The sequence below is a fragment of the Artemia sp. Qi Xiang Cuo genome, chromosome 1 (assembly GCF_049724085.1).
Source record: "Artemia sp. Qi Xiang Cuo chromosome 1, ASM4972408v1, whole genome shotgun sequence".
In the NCBI taxonomy this organism is placed as follows: domain Eukaryota; kingdom Metazoa; phylum Arthropoda; class Branchiopoda; order Anostraca; family Artemiidae; genus Artemia; species Artemia sp. Qi Xiang Cuo.
Window position 1 is genome coordinate 28788214 of NC_142794.1, and position 24518 is coordinate 28812731.

Sequence of the window (24518 nt, forward strand, 5' to 3'; positions counted from 1 at the left end):
AAAAAAAAATTGTTTAACATGAAAATTTGAATTTGTTGTTTTTAAGCGGCACGTCCCCTCCCCTTTGCCTTAGAGAAGTGATCTGATACTTTTCTTCTGAGAACCAATTGAGCTATTTATAAACTTAACTCAAGGCTTATACTCCTTCTGAAACTTGTGACTTTTCAACAAGCCTAACGACATTCTCAAGCCACACGTGCTATACATTACTTTCGACAAAAAAAAAAAAAAAAAAAAAAAAAAAAAAAAAAAAGAATACAGAGAGAGAGAAAAAAACAGAAAAGAGGGAAAACAAGCGTAATTTTTAACCGATCTACAAAAAATAACAATTAAAAGATATTTTGGGAAAGACCTTCATCGAGCCGTCCTTGGGTGTCGAAGAAGTCAAGAGAAAAAAGGCATATAAAGCACTAACTAGCCTTTTATTTTGTTTTGAATTTGTTTTGGTATAGGTTACTTCAAAGGGTTAATTTATTACTTCATAGAAACACTTTTTTCCTTCCCTAGTTTTGAGCTAAGGTATTCACTGCGCATGCATGTGCGTACTTGTTTGGACGCCTTGTATTGGGAGACGGATGCCTATTTACTGATTCAGTCTGCAGAGAACTACCAGTATATCATAGTTAATTCTTCCTGAAGTTACATTCAGTTAAAACAGATCAGATATCTGTTAGAGGTGAATCACAGCTTAACTAAATTAAAAAAAAGTAATCCCAGTAAAATAAGATGGAAAAACACCTTTATACGTCATCAAAGGTCAGGAAAGTTATATAGAGTGTGTATAACAAGATCAGTACGAAAGGATACCAGACACACAGTATAGAAAAATCATGGCACTACACGCCAGGCATTCAATCATCAATGGTGGTAGAAGAAAGCAGACCTATGCTTGCTTCAATCACTTTAGGAAACCTTTGCTGATGATATGGAAGAAAGCGTGCAATTAGCTTGTCCAAAACCTATTATGTCTAAAGTCTGTTATAAATTAATGCATTTATGAGTATATTTTGTGCAACATTGTTGCATTTAAATAATTGCTAACATTAATATTTACTTTAACATCAGTTTTGGCAATTACTAGATACTACACATTATTGAAGCAGCATAGTTATCCCCCCTTGATATGTTAATTAGTTACATGGACAATTAAGGGTACAGTTTTTTTTCTCTTTTAGAGCTTAAATTACCCAGTTCTTCCTCCTGTAAATATCTTGTTTTATTTCAACTATGGCATTTTAAAGGGGAAAAAAAATGAGTGAGTTAGAATGTGTGGGCGAGAGAGGAAAAAAAGAGGCAAAAATAGAGCGAGGGCGTGGGAGAGAGACGGAGGTAAGAGTGAAGACAGGAAGAAAAAAGTGGAAAAAAGAGAGAAGAGTGGCAGGTAGACCGAAGGCGAAATAGAGAGAGAGAGAGGAAAAAAGAGAAGAAGAGAGCGAGCGAGAGGAAGAGAAGTGAGTGAAGAGAGGGAGAAAGAAAGTGAAAAAAGAAAGAAGAGGGGAAGGTAGATCGAAAGTGAGGTTAAGAGACAGAGAGAGGAAAATGCAGGAAGAGAGCTAGTGAGAGGGAGAGAGAAAGAGGAGACAGTAAAGAGAGGAAGAAATAAAGTGGAAAAAAGAAAGAAAAGAGGCAGGTAAACCGATCTGTAAAAGATCTGTTGTAGTTGGCAGAGCAGTAACATCCAGTGCAATTAATTTAGTTCTTTCAATTACTATAATTTAAAGTTTAAACCTTATTTTCAGGTTTAAGCTCAAAAATTGAGATACAAATACTTGATGGAGTAATGGAATAACACCAGATAATGACTTGATAGCAGTGTTAAGGGTACGAAAACACGAATCCAGAAAGATAAGTAGGAGCATAACCATGTAAAGGAGATGCCAAAAGACCAGCTCCCTCCCAAGACTACTGAAGAAAAACAATCTGAGTTTATTTTGAACCAGGGACATACACAGGAAGGGGGTTTGTACCTTTAGAAATGTTTCTTCGCATTTTTCAGAAGATAATTTAAGAAGATGGTTCCAAATGTTGGTCAGTAGATAGTGAAAGGTGAAAATGACCCTCTAGCGAATTACTGACATGCCACTATTCCTAGGTAGAAATAACAGATAAGGTTTACGTTATTAAAGTGTCAGTCACATTTTTCCTCAGCTTAAGCAGTTCTTTATCTCGGTAATTCAGTCATTTGATTTTACGTGTTCTAAACGAAAAAAAGAAAACAGACTATATAACATATTCGTTACCTTCGTTATTAAGCAAAAACTAAAGAAGGATTATACCAGAGTAGAATATAACTCAGATATATTTGTTGCGATATTTTAAATTATGAAATATCAAAGTGAAGCTTTTGTCAAGGAGATGTATCAAAAATATCAAAATATCACCCATCATTAATGATAAAGTGAGTGCTAGAACACAGTTGCTAGGTTAAGCAAAACTTTTTACATTTTAGTTCACAATAATCGATTTCACCAAAAAATCTGCCTGTTTATGCCGTTTCATGTACATTTACCCGATGCAAAACTTAGACAAACTCAAATCTCTAGAACTAAACCTAGGACGAACTCAAGCGGTAAGAAATTTAGCCTGCACATAAATTAGTATTGCAAGTGAAATTTGGAGATTATGATTAAACGGGAATAAAAATTAAAGTCAAAAATCAAAAGTAGGTTTTAAATGTAAAATGTTTTGTACTGTGTTCCATTGGAGGGGAGTCAACAAAAGAGGGTATTTTCTACCCCCGATTAAATATTTCAACCATGGAAATCGTAATCTTGTTATGCTTTCCACCCTTTCCACTCTAGAAAACGTACCAATAATTGCCTTTTTTGTGCCATAATTTATTTTAATGTGGAGTTATTAAGATGAATTTACAAGAGGTACGTATATATAAGCTTCTAAATGAACCATTAAATCTCTCCATGATCTTGCCGTAGCCTATGGCAGATACCTATACCTATGGCAGAAAAAATATAAATAAAGAAGGATATGCATACTAACCATACAAAAATGTGATTCCTATAATTTTTCAGAGGGGGGAGGGGCTTACAACCTTTGGCTTAGGGTTTTTGACGATTCAAATCGATAATAGATTCTCCTTGTTGTTCAAGGTGGAGGACTGTAATTAAACAGTTCAGGATTTCCGACACTGGAGATTTAAGTGGCGTGCTTTCTTTTTGGTTCTTCCACTTTTTTTACGGGTTTCAAGCTAGCTTTCAAAATCTCGAAATTTATTTCTAGCAGCAAACTTTAATTATTAAGTTAAATCTATCAGATACTCATCATTCCAGAATCTCCTTTAAGAAATTTTTCTTGCTAGAAAGTTTTGTTTCAAAATATGTTTTTGAACTTCCGGCTATTAGGGGGTCACGGTTTGCTGTTTTCTAGGTTACAGGTATAGCTGCAACCACAATTTAAAGAGTAGGCTAGAAGACCAGAAGATCAAGTATTTAGCTGATGAGATCCAACGAACTTGCCAACAACGTATTGTTTTGGGGGATGTATTAGGATATTTTCTTTTGAGGTTTAATGAATATGCAAATTTAAGGTGACATTTCTTTAACAGTGATAATGATGAGCTGCTGCTAGGGACCCTTAAGTCAATCTCTTCTAGATATGTAGCAACAATTGGTTTAAAAGGCTTAGAAGCCCTTGTATAGGATGTTTTATTTGATTGTATCTATTCCATTTGTCTACGTACATGACTTTATATGCTTTGAAATGCACATGTATACCAGAACAAATCGAACTGTTTACTGAGGTTTATTGTATGTATTTATTGTACATTAAAATAAAACCATACTATTAATTTTTTACACTTTATTTTTTAGATCAAATCCATAAGGAAACATTATGAACAGTTTAAAAGCCATAATTTTACTCTCGCTTAAATTATGATAATGTGAGATGTGTCTTTTGGTTTTGGACACTATGGTCCATTGAAAAAAAAACTTTTAAGAGGTTTCTAGAATTACACTGATTTCCATAAACAAAGCAGCCATATAATCTGCAGATTATTTTCAGGCCCGTTCGAATTAGTATAATAGTTTGTCTTAATTGGCAATTAACGATAATAATCATCCTTCAATTTCGGAAAAAGACGTGAATAAAGTTAATAGCGCTTACAATGGTAAATCAGAACAGCTTTATTTTATTTTTATTCAGCTTGGTATTAAAGTAATGCGTTTTTACAGGTTCGGAATGGCTATTCGTTGAGAAATTGGACGAGGTGTAACCTCTTTTAATCTTCTTGCATTTCGTATAAGGAAGAAAAGGAAGAAAATCTATTGATCCTTTTAATCCCAGGAATATCCTTGTACTCCATTTAATCTCAGCAATTTTTGATTTTCAAATCTTGTAATTATAAAATAGGAAATTTTTAAATACATTTTATTGTCAGTAGAGCGCAAATGTTGCCATGACTTTTGGAGAGTTTAGGGGGCGGAGTCCTTCTCGTGTTTGTGGCAAAAAAACTTTTAAGTTTTTCTAGTTAATTCATCTTATATAAGGAAGAAAATCTATAATGAAGAAAAGAACGGCTTGGTCTCAACGCTATAAACCTTATAACATCAACAAAGATGGACCTTATAACTCGGTTAACTTACTTCTGGATACATTCCCTTCAGTAGTTACATTCAAAAGAACTTTCTTTACTTCTCCATAGGATATAACCATTCGCCGAATAAGGTGAAAAGCGTTCACAGGATGACCAACAAATGTTTCATACGACATGCTACTGGAATCAAGGTATTCTTCGGCTTTTGCATATTCTTCTAAGTACCTGAGATTTTAAAAAATATTCAATTGGTGAACAAAATTGTATCGAATGAATGCTCATCAAACAGTTCCTGGAAACGAACTTTAAAGAAGACTCAACTTGGCTTCATAATTGCCGAAACTCTAAAAAAGGAATTTTAATAACAATTAATATATCAAAAGAATTGAATTTTTATGCTGACTCTGAACCTATTAAATTTATTTAATGTTATCCATCAAAAGTTACGAGCTTGAGACAAATCTCCTGATTTTCGAAACAGGGGGGGGGGGCACAAAAATTCAAGTCATCTTAAGGAGAGTTAGACAATCAGATTCCGCATATCAGAGAATCCCTGTGGTAGAGGTTTCAAGTTTCTGTCTACATAAATGTGGAATTTTGGATTTTTTTTTTGCTAGAAGAAAGATTACGGATGCGTCTTTATTAGTTGTTGTTTCTTTTGTTGGATTTTTACTCTTTTTTTCCCCAGGGGTGATCGTATCGAACCAACTGTCCTAGAATATTTAGAAAGGGCTCATTTGAACGGAAATTAAAAGTTTGAGTATCTTTTCTTGTAACCAAAATATTTGAAGGCAACTAGCTCCCCTCCCAAGCCCAGTTTTTTCCAGAAGACATTTGATCAAAATTTTGAGATATTCATTGTGTTTGGCATAGTTGAAAGGTTCAATAAATGTGCATCTGAGGATGACATAAACCCTCGCAGCCCCTGGGGAAAGGACTATAAGTTACACAATTCGTCCATTGTTTACATGTAGTATTTATTATTGAGAAATATTAGGAATTTTTGCTGGGGGGATCTTCCACGGGGAGAATTTTCGGTGGGAAGAAAAGTTTCCGGGGTAATTTTTGGGGGAAGTTTTACATGAAGGGGCGGGGGATTTCCTAGCATGAATTGGAAAACGGTCAGAAATCCATTTTAAAAGACAAGTTTTTTCAACTCAAAGTAAGGAGCAATATTAAAAATTAAACGAACAGAAATTATTCCTTTTGTAGTGGGACTATTCCTTCCTCATCCCTCGCTCTTTGTGATAAAGTTTCCCTTTTTATCCAAATTCTTTAAAACCGAATCCTGAAACAGAAGGGCCGTTGAATTTGAATGAGAAGTATTTTCGAAGATCTTTAAGACTTTACTGTAAATAATAATAATTTATTTATGACCCACATATGAACATTATAAATGACACTGCGGAGTAATGGAAAATATAAAAGGAAAAATAACAACATCATTACGAAATCAAACAACAACAAAAAAAAATACAAATTAACCATTATCACGATGATAAAAACAAACTAAGGGGTCAGTGACAGAAACAACCTTACTAGTATTCATAATCATATTAGAAGATACACTGGCCAGTCGCATGCACGCATCAATGGCACCATACCAGGATACAATATTTATGTTTTCAAAACGGCCGGGTAAATACATCAGATATTTACAATATCTAAAGTAACCTCTTCTAAGTCTCCGTAAATCTTTTTTCCTCAGTAAGTGGTGGAAACCAGATAGAAAATTTACACCTGGAGAGCAAAAACTATTATAAAGCCGGGCTAGGCCCTTACGATTATAACTCCCTCTATTTGGAGATATCTTACCATATGACACACGAATATCTTTTAATGCATTCGTAACCAACTCGGAGCAAGTTTCGTAAATGGACGGGCAAAACGATATACCAAGCCACTTGACTTTATCCAAACAGGGTAATCAAATCGAACCGAGGTTTAATGGAGCTACAGAAATGCTACTATTAAAACACATAAACTCACTCTTTCCCATATTAACAGATAGGCCAGTATCACTAAGTAGAGAAGACAGCTTACGGAAGTTCTGAGCCAGCCCTCGACGAGAAAAACTAACTAAAAGGACATCGTCGACGTATGCAATATAACTTACACCAATATCACGAAAAACACAGTAGGAGATAGATGTTTTAAACAAGTAGCAAGGACACATTTAAATATATAAGGAGATAAAACTCCTCCCTGTCTAACGCCTTTCCTGACAGCTACCGAATCAGAAGTATTTGACAGCCACTTAATACGCACATAAGAATTATCATACCAATATCGCAATGTAGAAATAACTGAATAATTGACTCCAGAACGAGCAAGGGAATGCAAGGCCTGGGCGTGAACAGCATTATCAAAAGCCCCGGTAATGTCTACTGTGCAGCAATACAATGAACGCTTCTGGGCAAAAGCTTCCTTTAACAATCGGCTGAGCACATGATGCGCCTGGGGGCAACCAACCCCTCTTCTAAATCCTAGTTGAAAAGACGAAAAATCGCACTTAGAAGTTATTTCAGGCAAAAGGACATACTCAAAAATCTTACTCATGAAGCAAGATACAGTAATAGGTCTATAATTCGAGCATGAATCTGGATCTTTACTGCGTTTAAGTATAGGCGTGACACTACCGGAAAGAAAACTATCAGGTACCAGAGATTGAGCTATACAAATCTGGAATAATAACTGCAGGTGGTTCAACAATAATGGGCAATCATAAGCAAAATTCCTAAAGCATAGGCCATCACAATCAGGAGAATCTGATCTTTTTACTTTCTTCAGCGTCCAATGTACATCACTCATACTTATCGCAGGGACTCTATATTGACAAACAGACACTGGCAGGACCGAACTAAGTAGATTAGAAAAATGTTTCTGAACACACTGATTAAATACGGAAAATATGTCAATATAATGGCGCACAAAATTCATAAGGTTTAATTCCGACTGAGGTGGGGGAGAACACTTACTGCTATTGATAACTCTATTTCAAGTCATTCTACTATTTGGAGCGTCCCACGCATTGAGCCTTGCACTACGTAAGCAAGATTTGTATTCTTTCTTCGTTTTTTGCTTGACTGTAAACAGAGCACCAGAGGAGGGTCGATCGCAAGCGTTCCACAATCGCAACCAAAACTGCGCGCGGTTCTTTACTTTTTTCACTTCCGGATGTATATTCCACAGGGGCTTAAAGACCAAGGGATTTGGAAGGGCAGCCCTCCCCTCCCTCACATACGGAATAGTTTCTGTTCCTTTAAGTTTTAATCATGCTCCTTACTTTCAGTTGAAGAAACTTGCTTTTTTTATTTAATAGCCCACTTACACTAGTGGTGTTTATAGCCTATACTTGAAAGTCGCTGTTGGACCTTGAGAAAAAAAAACATAATGGGCATTAGTTTCTTGTTTTGGGACTGATACCAGGGTTATAAAAAAGATTTAGCTACTCCAGATATCTACCTGGACTCAGAAAACACCATTATTAGGTTTAAATGACTGGTATACTAATACAGGGTATGCCAAATGACACGATTAGCAAACTTTTATATACATACTATGGTTGCATCCAGTCACATTACTTACTTGTTCAATCTGCAGCTTCCCTGGCCATCCTCTGCCAGTATCTGTCCCATATCTGGAAGCATTGCTGCTGCTCTAGGTCTCCCTTCAATTTTTGTCAATGATAATTCCACTGTCCTACTAGTTTCCAAGAGGGTGTAAGCTTGTAGATAAGAATGCCTTGACATATTATATCTTTGAGGCAATGTAAGGTGTGGTCAAGGAGCTTTATATAATATATTTTGATGGTGAGTAATAGATCTTCAGACCTGCGAGGAGTATTGTTGTCATCTCCCTATTTTTTTAAAACGTGTTTACTATCTTCATTAATTAGCAATCCTTGTTCTTTAAAAATCGAAAAAGGTTCAGTAAAATTTTAATGGATTTATTAGGACTAAGAAATAGTTAGTTCTATTTAATGACTAGCTAATTCAAAAAATCTTCATCGCCAAATGAATTTAAATCTATTTCAACTAATGTGAAGCTGAAGTAAACTAAAATCTTCAATGAAAAAGTAAACTGTGAAATTGGTAAGTTATAATTTCAAGGTGAATCTCCAAACTCTTATTTGGTTAATTACTTTGGGAGATAGGACAATTTTCATGAAAAAGCACTGAATATTAACCTAGTGCTTTTTGTATAAAATATGTGCTACAAATAAGACATTTTTTTGATTATATTTTTTTTTAAGGGGGGGCACAAATTCGATTACTATAAAAGACAGAGGAAATGTACAGAAAACAAACGAAATAAATGAAGTTAATTGTAAAATCTTCAAGATTGGTAGCACCGTCCTTCAGTCCTCCCTCCCCTGCACGCATTCGTCTTTTATGCTTACCCATTCTAGGGGAGACAAGGGCAACCAAGCCCCTTCGACTAAGTGCCTGTAGGCCGCCACCCTTTGTTACACTGTATATACAGTTTTCCTTTTAATCAAGTATGATTTACAAACAAATTTTAATAAAACATCATTTTCCTACTGATTCATCTTAAATAACTACTAGATTCTTTCCAAAATAGGTTTGCTGAAGAATAAAAATGGAAACAAGGTAAATTAAATGGTGCTTTAAAAATTTGTTTGGAAAGTACTGACAAACACCAAAATTTGAACAAACGATTTTCTAAGTGAAATGATTATCTGAAAATTTGTATCTGACGCCTTAGGGGGATAAGGATTACCCTGGGTTCAAAGCAAAGTATGGAAGGGGCTTGACCTCCTGCTACGTTTCCCTATTAAAATTTGCTAATAGATTAAAATCCCATTCACGGAAAATTCGTAATGAAAAGTCCATTACGAATTGCCTTAATACGACAAACATAATGGTCTGACAGGCCGTCCGAGTTCCTGGCGATGACAAATACCTGACCGAGCAAAGAGCAAACGATTGTCATGGATTGAAGCAAACGGAGGGGGCAGAAGTCTCTCTCTACGTCGAGCAGCACTCGGCAGGAGATCTAAGTCCATGTAAATCAAGACAAACATAACCAGCATTGGCGCATATTCGCAAAAATGAAGCAACTTAAATGATGAATCCGATGGAAAAGTACAGTTAATATGTCGCCTGAAATTTTTGACATTGAAGCTAAAATGTTATTTTCTAAGTTAAGGCGACAATACCTAACTTTAGTAAAAAACAAATATATATGTGTGATTTTTCTTGAAAAAGAACATTCTTCTTTTAGATGTTTTTACTTTGTACTCTGTCTCGGAAATAGTCCCGTCTTTGGGACTATTCTTTGTAGAATAGTTTTATAAGAATCATTTTAAGACAGTTCAAAAGAACCATTATAAGCTTATACTAATGAGTCTATTTGTAGCGTGCACTACTTTGGAGACCTTTTTACTCTAGGGTAAGTCATCCTGGGACAGTCTGATTCAGTGGTTCCCAACTAATTTTTAGCTATGTCCCGCCTAGGCATTTATGAAATCATGATCCATCCTCGTGATACTTAATTTTTTTTTTATTCAAAATCTTACGTGTATTCGCCTGAAGAACAGGCCATTAACTTGTGATCTTTTTTCGGGTCGTCCCTCTGGGCATAGACTAATGAGAAATACTATGAAACTATGAAATACTAAATACTGTCTGAATACAACAAATTTTATACAATTTATACATCAGCGCAATACTAACATGTATCTGTTTTGCTCTTTAAATGCATATGAATGTGACGCCATTCACATGAATTTAGTTTCAATATTAAGGCTCTAAGGTATAGACAGCCGAAGCGTGCAGGTCCTGTCCATGACCCACCAAAATATCGCCATGTCCCACCGGTGGGACCAGTGCTCCACGTTGGGAATCACGGCTCTAATTGCTGCGTAGCCTTTAATTGCACTGGTCTATGAAAAATTCACTGACATAGCGCTTAAACACCATTGAATAGTCATTAATTTCTTAACCAACAAGTTCCAAGCCCCTTGACATTGCACCCAAAGGTAAATTCAAGCCGTGCTCTTGCTTACTCTTGTTCACATTCTTTGATCCCCTTACATTCAGGGGCGTAATTTGCTAAGGGGAAGAGGAAGCAACCCCACCCAAATTTTGGTTTGCCTCTCCCCTAACCCCATACCCCAGTTTCCTCCCTCCCGGCTGAAATTTAGTTTCTTCAAAAATTTTGTTAAAACTAAGATAAGTTTACATAATTCCAGCATCCACAGCAACGGGTCAGTTTTCTTTAGTATATCCTTACCTTTATGATACTATTAATTAATAAAAACTTTTTCCACAAAATAAGCTTTTCAAAGAAAAGTAAAGAACTCCATTAAACAAAAAATGAGCAAAAATAAAATCAAATAATCTACCAAGCGTGAAACTACCACAAATCAGCATCGACAAATGAATAAAACCCAAAACGAACAGAAATTACGATAATTACCCAAGTCAAACTCAAAACGAGCAAAAATTAACATAAGTTGGCTTCAAAACCCCCTTGCCCTCCCAAGATCAGAAAATAATTTGCACTTAACTGAAAATATTATAATTTTTCTATCTTTTATATCTATAATAAATCAAACAATATTAACATTTTGATTACAAAATAGCAGCATACGTATATTAAACTGACAATGCACATTCATTTGTATTTTTTCAGTAAAGTGCAAACTTTGTTCTGGAATTGGGAAGCCATAGGGGCTTTGCACCCAACTTATGTTAACTTTTGCTCGTTTTGAGTTTGACTTGGTTAATTATTGTAATTTCTGTTCGTTTTGGGTTTCATTTATTTGTGTTTGGGGAAAAGGTGGGCGTGAGAGGAGGATTAGTCGCCTTCCAATCACTTCCAACTATTGAAAAGAGCACAAGCCACTCCAGTTTTCAATTGAATGAGTGCTTTATGAAGTTTCTACAACAGCTTTATTAATACGAAGTGCACTGGTCTAAAGCAAAAAATTAAAAAATAATAGATTTTACCAACATCGTTCTTATAAGTTCCCAGGGCATAACTTAAAACCCTTGCCCTGAGGGTTGTGGGGGAATGTCCTCCTCTTTACTTAGTCCCCGTTTCTCGTCTCGTTCTCGAGTGTCTCCGTTCTTTACTTAGACAGCGCGATCGCGCTGCCTATGATTAATACAACAATTTTCTATATAAACCTTATATGCCCCCAGGGCATAACTTACAACCCTTGCACTGAGGATTGTGGTGGAGTGTCCTCCTCAAAAACATATTTTCTATCTGGAAATCAACTACGCAGAAAAAATGGCTATCTCAAAATTTTGATTGGATGTGTTTGGGGGAATGATGGGCGTGGGGGGACTATTAAAACGGGCACTAGCCACTCCAATTCCCAATCGAATGAGCCCTTTTCGAAGTTTCTACAACTCCTTCGATACGACGTGCCCGGGTATGGAGAAAAAAAACACATTGTGCCCACATCGTTCTTTACTTAGGCAGCGCTAGCGCGCTGCCTATGATATGGCTCATTTTTTCAGTTTTCACCGTCATTTTCACATGATTTGGGAAAACTGGCTTCAACTTTACCTCCCCCCAGGGTTTTGACGAAATTACAGCCTGCTTACTTTAAGATACCTATAAGTTTTGTAGCCTTACCTATCAATAGCAGAGAATGATCCGTTTAATTGAGACCGCATTTCCTTAAGGCCACGGACAATATCCATTTCCAGCAAAAGTAAATTTTCTAAATCAGAAGTGGCTGCAAAAACGTCACCGCAAGTATTTTGCCTTAAGAATAATACGAGTAGTAGACAAATGATAATTGAAGTTGTCTCCTAAAATGGACAAAAATGTTATGGTGCCTTAAACGATTGTCTCATTGAAGATGCGTAGTTTTTTAGTGCTGTAAATATTACGTTTAAGCTTAACATGGTCTATGATGTAACCATATCACAGTTTGATTTATTAACATTACTGTATCAACATGTATAACATTAACATGTAACTGTATCAACATGTAACCAAACATTACTGTATTAACATTACTGTATCAACTGTATCAACATTATAATCAACAGGTGCTTCATTTGGTACTTTCCCATTATCCGGGCCTCTCTAAAAAGTAGAGTTTGGTTAATGCTAATGAAATAAAATAAAATAGGAAATAAAATGAAATAATGAAATAAAATGAAATGCTAATAAAATAAAATGAATATATAATAGTTTAGAAACAAATTTGGGCTATATATTTGCACATTAAGGGGGGGGGGGTAAAGCATTGTATATATTAAATACTTAACCTAACCTAGGTACCTCCCCCTAAAATCCAAAAAACCACAGTTTAATATCGTATACGCACTGAAAACCTTGCTATCATTGCCTGCTCCACAACAGATAAGATGTCACAAAACAGGTTTTATCATTGCGAGTTTATAGTGTTTAAGACGAGAGGCCTTGATAATGCGAAAGTACCCCACGTTTTAATTCATTTGGGGGAAGTGTACATGATTCAAGAATTTTTCTAAGGGGGCTTATATTGAAGAATACCGGCTTTTCACCACTTTTTCAGGCTTGTTTCTTATTTTTTGGCATGGACTTTGCGTGTCTTATGGAGCTAAAAATAAGAAATATATATAATGACTTTTTCAATATTTAAAGTCAACATATAAAACAAGACATTATCCGCTATCTAGGGGTATATTTTTCTTTCCTTTTTTCCGATGTTTCCAAGGGAAAATACCAAAAATATAACATTTCATGGGTCAGTTGTCTCAAAATACCCCCCCCTCCTAATTACTGTATACTTTTTAATCGCTATGTACTTACCCTTTTTCAAAAATTATTTTCACAACATACAGTATTTCAACTTTAACTTCGCCACCTTAAATATCTTAAAAACTCATTTACTGATCTGATCCCTATAATTTTTTTAGCCTGTTAATTGGCAGCTGGTTATTAAAGCTGAAATTATTGTTTATTGGATTTATCATTTTGTTTTTAAAGTTGCTATATATATTTAATTCTATTATATTTATTATTTATATTTACTTATATATTTGTTTATTATATAAATGTTTTTCTTATATTTATTATATCTATCTTATTTGCTTTATATTATTCTTTTTGGATATGTCTCATTGGCTTAGGCTAATGTAGAGAATATTGAAGTGACAAAATAAAAACTTTGTTTTAATACAGCATCTGATCGCATTACTCCGTTATGCACTCATTAAGGCAAGACGTCATTGGCAGAGGAAGGGGTAGGTATTGCAAAAACAAAAGAGAAGTCTCTGGTTGTGGTCTAGTTGTACCAATAGATTAGTTGGAGCAAAATCGGGACTCAAGCTGGCACGTAAGCAGCAGGCCTTCGGGCCCCGGCCCCCCGAAATCCCACGATTTTTATTTTCCCATAATTTTCTGATACTTTTTACCGAATAAGGGATTTGAAGATTTGGGCCTCCCCCCCAAAAAAAAAAATTCCTGCGTATGGGCCTGGACTCAAGAAAAGACCTTCGAAACCCATTTGCACCTTTAACTTAAAGTTTTACTCCCGTTAAATCATGGTATTCAAATTTCATTTTGTAATTTTAATTTTAGGGTGGGCCAAATTTCGTAGGAATTAAGCTCCTCCTAGATTTTGTTCTGAAGATCTGAGTTTTGCTGAGTAGGTTTTTTAGCCAATTCAAAAGAATTTTGTCACTGGCGTATTTTTTTTAAGTTTTTTGAACTAATCGCTGCGGAATATGTTTGAAGGGCTGCATTGTGTTCGCATTTTATATTTGGTGGCTTGAGGTTTAGACGGGTGGGTACGTACAAACATAGTAGCTAAGTTTTATGTTTGGTAAATTTAAAAGAAACGGCATAAACACGCATATCGTAAAATTGGCTATTTAAGAACAAAAAGTTTCAATTTCGATGTTCTATATATTGAAATGTCGAAAATAGTATGTCGTAGTTATATTCTGCTCTGATAATTTTTATTTTAGTGAAGTTTAATGACAAAACTGTAGTTAACGACAAAGTTGTAAGATCTTCTTTTTTTATTTAAAACAGTGGTTCCCAACCGATTTTGGGCGATGCCCCGCTTAGGCATTTTTAAAATCAAAGTACCCCCCCCCCCCTCGTGATATTTAAACTTAGCTACTCAAAATTTTACGCGTATTCACCTAAAGGACGCTTAAAAGACCATTAACTGGGTATCCTTTTTCATGTCGTCCTCTAGGCATATTTTATGCAATTGTTTTAGTATAATATGTTATTATACTCAATTTATGAATGTATGCAACACCTTTTATGTAACGCCTGAGGTCATTGCAATACTACCATGTATCTTTTTGCTCTTTAAATGCATATGAATGTGACGTCACTTAGATGAAAAATGTTCTGTTTCAAAATTAAGGCTCTATACTAGAGTATGGTCAGCTGAAGGGTGCACGTCCTGCACCTGACCCACCAAATTAGTGCCATGCCATGCGTATATATCACAAATTTAGAAAAATATAAATCAAATGACTGAAAATATCCAAACAATGAGCTACTTAGATAGAAAATATACGAAAATAAACCAAAAATATTACGCTTTATTTATTTTTATATATATATATATATATATATATATATATATATATATATATATATATATATATATATATATATATATATATATATATATATATATATATATATATATATATATATATATATATATATATATATATATATATATATATATATATATATATATATATATATATATATATATATATATATATATATATATATGTGTGTGTGTGTGTGTGTGCGCAACATCCATACTGATATTTAACTTTGAGGCGTTTCAGCTTTAAAAGCCAAAATCTGTCCATTGTTGCTTTGTTATTTTTATAATTTCTTCAATAGGAATAGCTTTTTTTAATCCTTACCTTCATAATTTGGAGTAAAAGTAAAAACCGCTGCAATACGCACAGGTACACCAGTACCGTTGAGCGATTATGAGCTTCAGATGCTGCCGCATGAAGCGGAACCAATGGTAGTGAGGAATAAAGCACGGGTCGCAGTCACAAGTAGTTATGTTACACGCGCGGTCACTTACTTTTGCAATCATGTCTCATAACTAAATATGGAGCATTTCGCATATGGGCACTATAGGCTCGATTATCTAAACTTGCCCAGGTATCAGCAAGGCCGCATGCAGATTTTTTTGTGGGGGTTGGGGAGGGGTCTCTCGGTTGATGGTAGGGTTTAAAAAACTTTAACAAACGAAACAAAGAAGGGTTTCGTGCTTTCTTACGAGTTAGACCGAAATTTCAAGGTGGGAGGTCCAAACGGGCTACCCCCCCCCCCTTGAATACAGCCCTGGGTATCAGGATGCTTGAGGTAAATAATTCAAGGACTTTGTTGAACGGAAAATCAATTGTTTTGTTTTTAGGATGAATATTTAATCATATGAGTGTTTAATCTGAGGACTGGATGATAAACGGCAATCCTCCCCAATCTCTTGGCAGGTAATTTTCCGGCCGGGACTGATAAAAATATTAACTCAATCGAATATTATTTGTTCCTTCTTAATAAATTAGTCTTGACAGCTAATATTTAAGTCTATAATAAAGTACCAACATTGAAAATGGAATCTGATTTTTTAAACTGGTTACGTGAAAATTTACCACCATATATAACTTTAAAAAAATTGAAAGAATGATAAAGACCTACATAAGTAGTTAAGGAGTTTCCGAATCTAGCGGGTGCAAATTAAAAAGAAAAGGAGGGTGAAGAAAGTGGGTGAAAAATGAACAAAAATATTTGACACCTAACAGCTTAAGAATGTGGAGCTCTCCTCTGTAGGTGGAGCTGTCCTTGAGAATCAACGTATTGCTAATGTTGGAATTCTTAAGAACAAAAAGTGTTGCCAAATCTAACAAATTAGTTTTACTTATTCATTTTTGTGGTTCAATGTGGAAATACTTATGAGATTATGATAACGCCCTACAATTTCATAATTTTGAAACAACTAAAAGAAAAATCTTGAAACTGGCGGTTTTTTTCGACGTAACACCTTAAATTAGGTATTCTTTTCCCAGACCACATTGCCTTTCTATCACGACTTACTTAGACTTAGTTCCTCCCACGCCGTCTGGGCGCTTAAGGTGACAACGGCGCCTATCCACGACGACCTCTGAAGAGCTTGAGACCACAGATCTTCCAAAGATGCCCTCGCCCAAGTAGGCTCTTTCTCTAGGGATCGGCCAAGCGTCGTTCTCTGTCGTCCACGTCTTCTAATGCCGGAGGGGACCCAACACCAAACATTATAGGGGAGCCTGCCATCGCCCATACGGACCATATGACCCCAATATTGCCATTTACTACTTAGGATTTCTTCAACTATTAACAGTTGTTCAACTATTTAACAGTTCTTAAACAACTGGAACAAAAATTAAACTTAGGCTATTATAAGGTTATAATTAGTTAAAAAAAAATTAATATGCACATTTTGTTTTAATTATTCATGAACTCTGAGCCAAATTCAAAGCCTGCATTAATTCAAAAATGTTCAGAAATTAAATAAAAAACAAGAGAATATGGGATTTCTGATATATGCCTATGTATTAAAAATATTAAATAAATATTAGAAAAATATTACAAAAAATAAGAATATTGCAGTGTTAAATATATATTAATATTCGTTTCAGCAAAACCTTATCCGTCCTTTTTATGCTATTTTAAGCCAATTTAAAAGAAGGAAAATTATCTAGTCTTGATATTTTCTACAAGTGAATTCTTTGTATCTCTACAAAAAATGTATTTGCATCAAAGAATTCCCAACTAAAACTTTTCACCTATAATAATTAGCCCTTGAAGATAAAAATCAGTATTTCCAGTGTTCTGCCGAGTTTACATTGAATGATTCCCATAATTACCTTGTTCATTCGTCCTGGCCTTCATGATTCTGTTCAACCCCACCTTCCTCATTTATTCTCCTTGTAACTCAGTTTGCCCGTCAGTATTTGCCCTTATCAAATGGTACTTTTGATTGCACAAGTCAGGACTCGAACATAGATTAGTATATTTTACCTCACCCTTTTTTTTCACTTTTTCCGTGGGTTCCTGCTGTCATTAAAGATTTTGTTTTTCCTTTCCGATTACGTAGTATCCTTTTCGTCTTACCGTATTTTTTTTTTTTTACTTTGTCTTGAAATATGAATTCGGGTAATTGTAGACAAAGGTAGTCATTGTAAATAAATATTTTTTTTCACCCAAACCTTCTCAATGACAGACTAATGTATGTTTTTGTTTTTAAAATAGTTATTAGATTGTCGTTCAATTCTAGGTTAAGGTAATTTTTAAGAAACTGTTTTAAATTTTAGTACAGTTAACGGAATAAAAAAACTTGGCAAAAAATTCAGCATTTAGAGTTATAACTATATTATGTCTTTCGTTTAAAGCATCGTAATAGTTCCTTCTCTTTCTTGTTTGGATTATTTTGGATATGATTTTATATAATCACCAAAATCAAATCCTTTGACCTGTGCTAGTTAGACTTACATCGTTTTGAAGATACGAGTGTTGCGGTTTGATATATCATGTCGTGTGGTCCTAAAGTAATAATCAAATTATAACCTATGGATTATTTTGCTGTTTATTTTTTTCTCCTTTATTCCTGACCACGGTACATTTCGGGGGATGTGCTTTTTTGTATTAATTCATCATTAAATGAACTCTGAGTTTTCTCTAGTGGGCTTCCACAGTTGGAATCGAACTTTGGGTCACGTATTACCAGGATCAAATCCTTGCCCCAGCTTCACCAAAGAATGCTATATTCCCATTTGCGTCTTCTCTTACTTTTCTGTATAGGTTTACCTTTTTATATGGGTCTTCTTGATGCTCTGATCTCTTTAAATCTGGCTCTGTTTCTTTCATCGTCGGGTTCATCCGGTATAATTGTATCTTTTATTTCATGTTTGGAAGCAAGTTGTTTAATCAAACAACGAACTGTATATAAAGAACGACTCGTCTCAATAGTAACCAAAACTCTAAAAAGCGAAATTTTGCTTCCAATCGATACATCAAAAGAATTGAATTTTTACACTGATATTAAATATATAAGTTTCATCAAGTTTAATGTTGCCGTTCAAAAGTTACGAGCCTGAGAAAATTTGCCTTATTTTCGAAAAAAGAGGGAAATAACCCCTAAAAGTCGTAAAATCTTAACGAAAATCACAATATTAGATTAAACGTATCAGAAAATTTTACTGTAGAGGTTTCAAGCTCCTATATGCAAAAATGTGGAATTTTGTATTTTTGCCAGAAGAAAGATCACGGATGCGAGTTTATTTGCCTTTTTTCCCCAGGGGTGACTGTATCGACCCAAAGGCCCTAGAATTTAGCGAGAGGGCTTATTTGAACACAAATCAAAAGTTCTAGTGCCTTTCTTAATAAAAAAAATAAAATAGAATCACTTTTTACAAAAAAAACTGCATTTTAGATGTCTTCATATTTTCAAAGATATTTGATTTTTTAAGCAATCATAACCATATATAAAGTAGTAAGTGACGTGACGTAAGATCTAACACCAATTGTGTACTAATATGACGTACTGAGTGACGTTACGTAAAAATTGAAAAAAATCTATTTTTATTTTACTTAAGTTTTAGTTCAGAATATACATAAAGGCTTGATCATCGGATATAAATGAAACCTAGTGAAGGACAATCCACGGCACATAGTAACTAAAAGTGAAGATAATACAAGCATCTTTTGAAAAGTTTACTTGTCTGTAGCAACCTTCTAAGAGACGATTACTTCCAATACTAAAAAATTTAGCAGCCCATGACTCCTAAGAATAGAGTAAGATCAGAACAAGAAGAAACAAGAACGTTTTTCACCTCTACATTTACAAGATTGATTAATGACGTCATAATCATAGGCCGTAGCCAGGTCGTTTCTTACTATTCCAATTAAGAAAAATCGAAAAGCCTTTTTCCTGTTTGTAATAATTATAAAAAAGAACAAATATATAGTTACTGTAATCACATTGAAAAGGTTGCTGTTAACAACTTGTTGAAAAGATACCCAGGGATTAGTTTTTCTCATATATCCATATATGACGTAATAAGTGAATGTAATATTTTATACACGTTTATCTTTCGACAAGAATAACTATATATGACGTAATGAGTGACTTGACATAAAATAATGAAAAAAATTCATTTTATTTTAGTTTTCTTACATAAAGGATCAATATGATTTAAAGTAAAGAATGAATAGAAAACCCATAAGGAGACTAAAAGTTAGTAATAACATAGTAAAGAACGAACTCAAGCCCAAAGAAACTGAACCCTGTGGTTCATTCATATTATCTTCATTACTTTAGCTAGGATGTAAATAGAACGAGTTGCTTTTTTAAATTTTGAATTTAAAAAAAATATTACTTTTAATTCAACATACTAAAAGTTCTTTTACCGACGGGGAATCGAACTCCGCTCTCTCACGTGACAAGTGGGTATGTTTATCTTTAGACTATCGAAGACTTATGAGATAAAAGTTTTACAATAAAGAATGAATATAAAGTTAAAATAACCACATTGATAAGGTTACTGTTTACAACTGGTTGAAAAGATACAAAGGGATTAATTTTTCTCGTATATCCATAAATGACATAATAAATAAATGGAATATTTATACACGTTTATCTTTCGACAAGAATAACCATATATGACCTAATGAGTGACTTGACATAAAATTCAAAACAATTTATATTATTTTAGCTTTCAAATAGTTCGTAGTAAGGAACTGTAAAGTAAGAGCGACTCGTCTCAATAGTTGCAGAAACTCTAAAAAAAACGGAATTTTAATATCAATAGATACATCAAAAGAATTGAATTTTTGTGCTGATTTTGAATATATAATGAATTTTTCATGAAGTTTAATTTTACTCAGCAAAAGTTACGACCCTGAGAAAGTTTGGTTTATTTGCATAAAAAGGGGAAAAAAACCCTGAAAGTCATAGAATCTTAATGAAAATCACACCATCAGATTTAGCGTATCAGAGAACCGGATTGTAGTGGTTTCAAGCTCCTATCTGCAAAAATGTGTATGTAAAAATGTATTTTTGCCAGAAGAAACATCACGGATGCGAGTTTATTTGTCCTTTTTTACCAAGGGTAATCGTATCGAACCATAGGTCCTAGAATTTTGCGAGAGGGCTTATTTGAACGGAAATTAAAATTTCTAGTGCCTTTTTAACTAAAAAACAAAAAAAATAAAATAGAATTACTTTTTACAAAATCATACATAAAGGATTGATATGGTTTAAAGTAAAGAATAAATAGAAAAACCCATAAGGAGACTAAAAGTTAACAATTGCATAGTAAAGAACGAACTCAAGCCCAAAAAACTAAACCCTGTGGTTTATTCATATTATCTTCATTATTTTAGCTAGGATTTAAATAAAACGAATTTCTTTTTTAAATTTCATATAAAAGATTGATCAATTATGTCATAATCGTAGGTTGTGGCCAGGTCATCTCCTTCTATTCCAATTAAGAAAAAGCCATAGGCTTTTTCCTGTTTGAATTAAATTAAGGAACGAATTCGGTAAAAGGAATCATTATATAGAGGGTTATTTTAATTATATTCCTTAAGGAGTCATCATTAGTAAAAATTTTCAATACTGGGAATCAAACTCGAGTCATTTACATAAATCATAAATGATGTCAGTCAAGCTCTTGACTGAAATGATGTCAGTCAAGAGCTTAGTTAGCTACTTGACTGTTTGAGGTTCGTCTCTTCCCATTTCAAGGAATAATTAAAATTCTTCCTGTTTCTTATGATAATCTGGGTGGCAGCGGTAGCTTGCAACTCAGCAAGAGACGATCCAGTCAAATGCTAGGAAATATAATAACCCATAACTTCTAAAAAAGAGTAAGATCAAAAGAAAATGTACACTATTAGAACCGCCTTGTCCGAAACCCCTATAAAGGAAACTTAAAGCCCTTGGGTTTAAAAACAAGGGAAATGTATTGACTTGAAAGTCAAGAGAACAGGCAGCTACTACGATATTCTGCATAAACAGCATCTTTTTTTTGTTTTTACATTAATCCGGGTTGCAGCGGTAGCTTGCAACTAGTAAGAGACGATCACGTCCAATGTTAACAAGTATAATAACCCATAGCTCCTAAGAATAGAGTCAGATCAACCTCCTAGCATTGTCCGACCAATTACCATCAGGAGCCCTTTCCCCTTCTTTACCCTCTGTTTCCCCGTCTGAGATAGAAAGAAGAATTCAAAAACTAAGAAAGACAAGTATTTGTCCTTTGGATATCCCTTTTCCTCTTATTAGTGCCTTAGATGATTTCTTGTCTAAGCCCTTGTCTTTCCTGTTTAACAAAATTACTGATTCTGGGCAAATTCCTACAATTTGTAAACAGGGTTTCATAACCCCTTTGAAAAAGAAAAACGGAAAGCCTGGTTTTGAAGGCGTTCGGCCTATAACCCTTACTCCTATTTTCTCGAAACCTTATGAAGGATTACTTGCAGATTGGCTAAAGATAAAAGTTCTACCTCTCACTGTCTTGAAACAATGTTGGAACCTAAAATCCACCTCTACTTCCTACTACCTCGTTTCTCTTTTTGATCACATCGGGAAAACCCTTGAAAAGCCTAATTCCTGGCTAAATTTAATTTCCATTGACCTTCAGAAAGTATTCGACCTTGTTAACCACAATATTTTAATTGAGAAACTTGTCAACGAGTTCAATATTGATCCCTTATTGGTGAAATTAGTTGCCTCCTTCTTAACAAATAGATCGCAAGTTGTCAAATACCAAAACCATTATTCAAATCCTCTCCCTGTCCACAACGGCATACCCCAGGGTACTCTTCTAGGTCCCCTCCTTTTTTCAGTAATGATCAACAGCCTCGCAAAGGAATTTCCTGACCGATGGAAATTTGTTTTGACCTAACGGTTGATTAAACTTGCTTCATAAGTTTAATAAGTGACCATATGAGTATCCTCAATGAAATGGGAGACGAAGCCTTGGAATTAGACGTGACAGTAAACGCCTCTAAGTCCATGATAATGCCCATTTGTTTCCTCAAATCCTCGCCCTATTTTCTTAATCCTATCCCTCCTGAAATTTTTGTGTCCTCATTTAAACTACTTGGCATCACAATTTCTTCAAATTTCAAGTGGGATATCCACGTTAAAGACATCATCCATAGAGCTAATGTGTCTATCGCCCTCCTTAAGCTCCTAAATAAATTCAGCGTCCCCCTTCCCACTCCTTACGAATTTACACTTCTTTTGTTCGCCCACATCTATAATATGCTTGTCCAGTTTGGCGCCCTAGTATCTCTCGCAAAGAATCGGAAAAAATCGTATCAATTCAAAAAAGGGCCTTGCAAATAATTTTCAAAGAAGGCAAGGTGCCATACTCTCTGCTCCTAAAAAAAGCTAGTCTGAAAACCCTGGAGCAAAGGAGTATTTTGTTGTGCCTCCGTTTTGCAAAAAATGCCATAACAAACCCTCGGACGGAAGGTATTTTCCCCAAACGTCACTCCCCATCCAGATTACGGCCGCCTCGAGCTGTTTCTGAGCCCATCCCTGCTCTGTCCCCCATTCGCTGCGTTACTTCCAGATACGAAAGAACTTTTATCCCCTTCATTACAGAAAAAATAAATAAAATGTCTCAATAGTTTCTTCCCCCCCTCTCTTTTTTATTAGCTGATGGTACTGCCCCGGTTCTTGCACTCATTTGCTTGCCCCCTCCCCTTTTTTTGACCAGTTTTATTGTTTTTTAATTCATTTATTTATTTATTGTAGTTGAATTATTGACATTTTCTTATTATCCCTTTTAATTTAAATGCATTTATGTATTGCTTTAAGTTTAGTTTGGCTAGTTTCTGATGCATTTGTGTCTTGCTGTAAGTTTCATTTGACCAGTTTTTTATCTTTTTAATTTTTTAATTGACTTTTTACAGTTTTAATTATTGACTTTTAAATGATTGTTCATTATGGTTTTCATTTATTTTGTTGTTGTTCTTTGCATTTTTAGTGTAACCATTTATGTTGACGACTCCAAAGTCCGAATTCGGCCCTTTGTGGGCTTGTGATAGCGATTTTTTTTTAAATAAATATCTTATCTTATCCTAGAACAAATCGCTACCTTGAAATTTTAATCAAGTGTCTTTGGACAAAGATCAGTTAAAAGAGGCGTGAGATGGGGACTGCTTTTGGCCCGATCTAAACTAAAAACTGTCAGTTTCCAATCAAATGAGTCCCCTCCGACGTTTCTACAACCATCGGTTTGAAAAAAATCGCCTATGAGGAAAAAAGACAAAAAAAAATAACATAAGATAATACATGAATATAGAAATAATACATAACATATAAAAATAATACGTAAGAAAATGAATAATAGATAGAGCCAACGTCTCTCTTTACTTGGGCAACGCTGTTACGCAGTCTATGATGAAGCCCCAAAATTCTCAACTTAAGAGAACTATCGACCACCTCGGTAGAAGATCTTAACGGGGGTAACCCCAAGAACTTTATGAAAATATTTCAAGTTGACTGGAGCATGATCTTAGGTTTTATTAAAGTTAATTTTTTCCAATCCGAGTTTTTCTTTGTAATTTTGGTATATTTCTGCCATTAGTATCTTTAAGCCTGATTTCCTGAATATGCTAATCCAGGTTGGATAGCAGTGCTTTAGTTGAACTTGATTTTCAACATTTGGGGTGGTGAATCTGCTAGTAGAACAGGTACTGCTGTAGTACAACCGATATAGTTGCTCAGGGTATGAAACCCAGCCCACAGAGCTCCAGTGTCTTAGGTAATGGCTGGCATCGTCTTTTGGTCCTTAGGAGGTGTAGCACTACTCCTGTTTAGAATGAGAACACAGTTCTGGACCACTCCTCCTGTTATATATGTATTGTCTGTTTCTGTAAACGTAAGCCTGTGCTGGGATAACCGTTAGGACAAGCGTCTTTTATCGGTCAACAATAAACAAAG

The 24518-nt window shown here is 34.7% G+C and overlaps 1 protein-coding gene across 1 annotated transcript in view; it reads right to left on the reverse strand.

Moving 5' to 3' along the window:
* The window catches only part of LOC148956180 (prolyl 4-hydroxylase subunit alpha-1-like), a 71817-nt gene extending 56359 nt beyond the window's left edge, over positions 1-15458 (reverse strand). Inside the window, exons 1-4 of the mRNA XM_089089635.1 lie at positions 15433-15458; positions 12167-12345; positions 4602-4777; positions 1637-1708 (exon numbers count right to left, since the gene is read on the reverse strand). Coding sequence (XP_088945761.1) covers positions 1637-1708; positions 4602-4777; positions 12167-12345; positions 15433-15438 — 433 coding nt within the window. The 5' untranslated portion in view covers positions 15439-15458. The remainder of the gene's footprint in view (positions 1-1636; positions 1709-4601; positions 4778-12166; positions 12346-15432) is intronic.
* Between the last annotated feature and the right edge of the window lie 9060 nt (positions 15459-24518).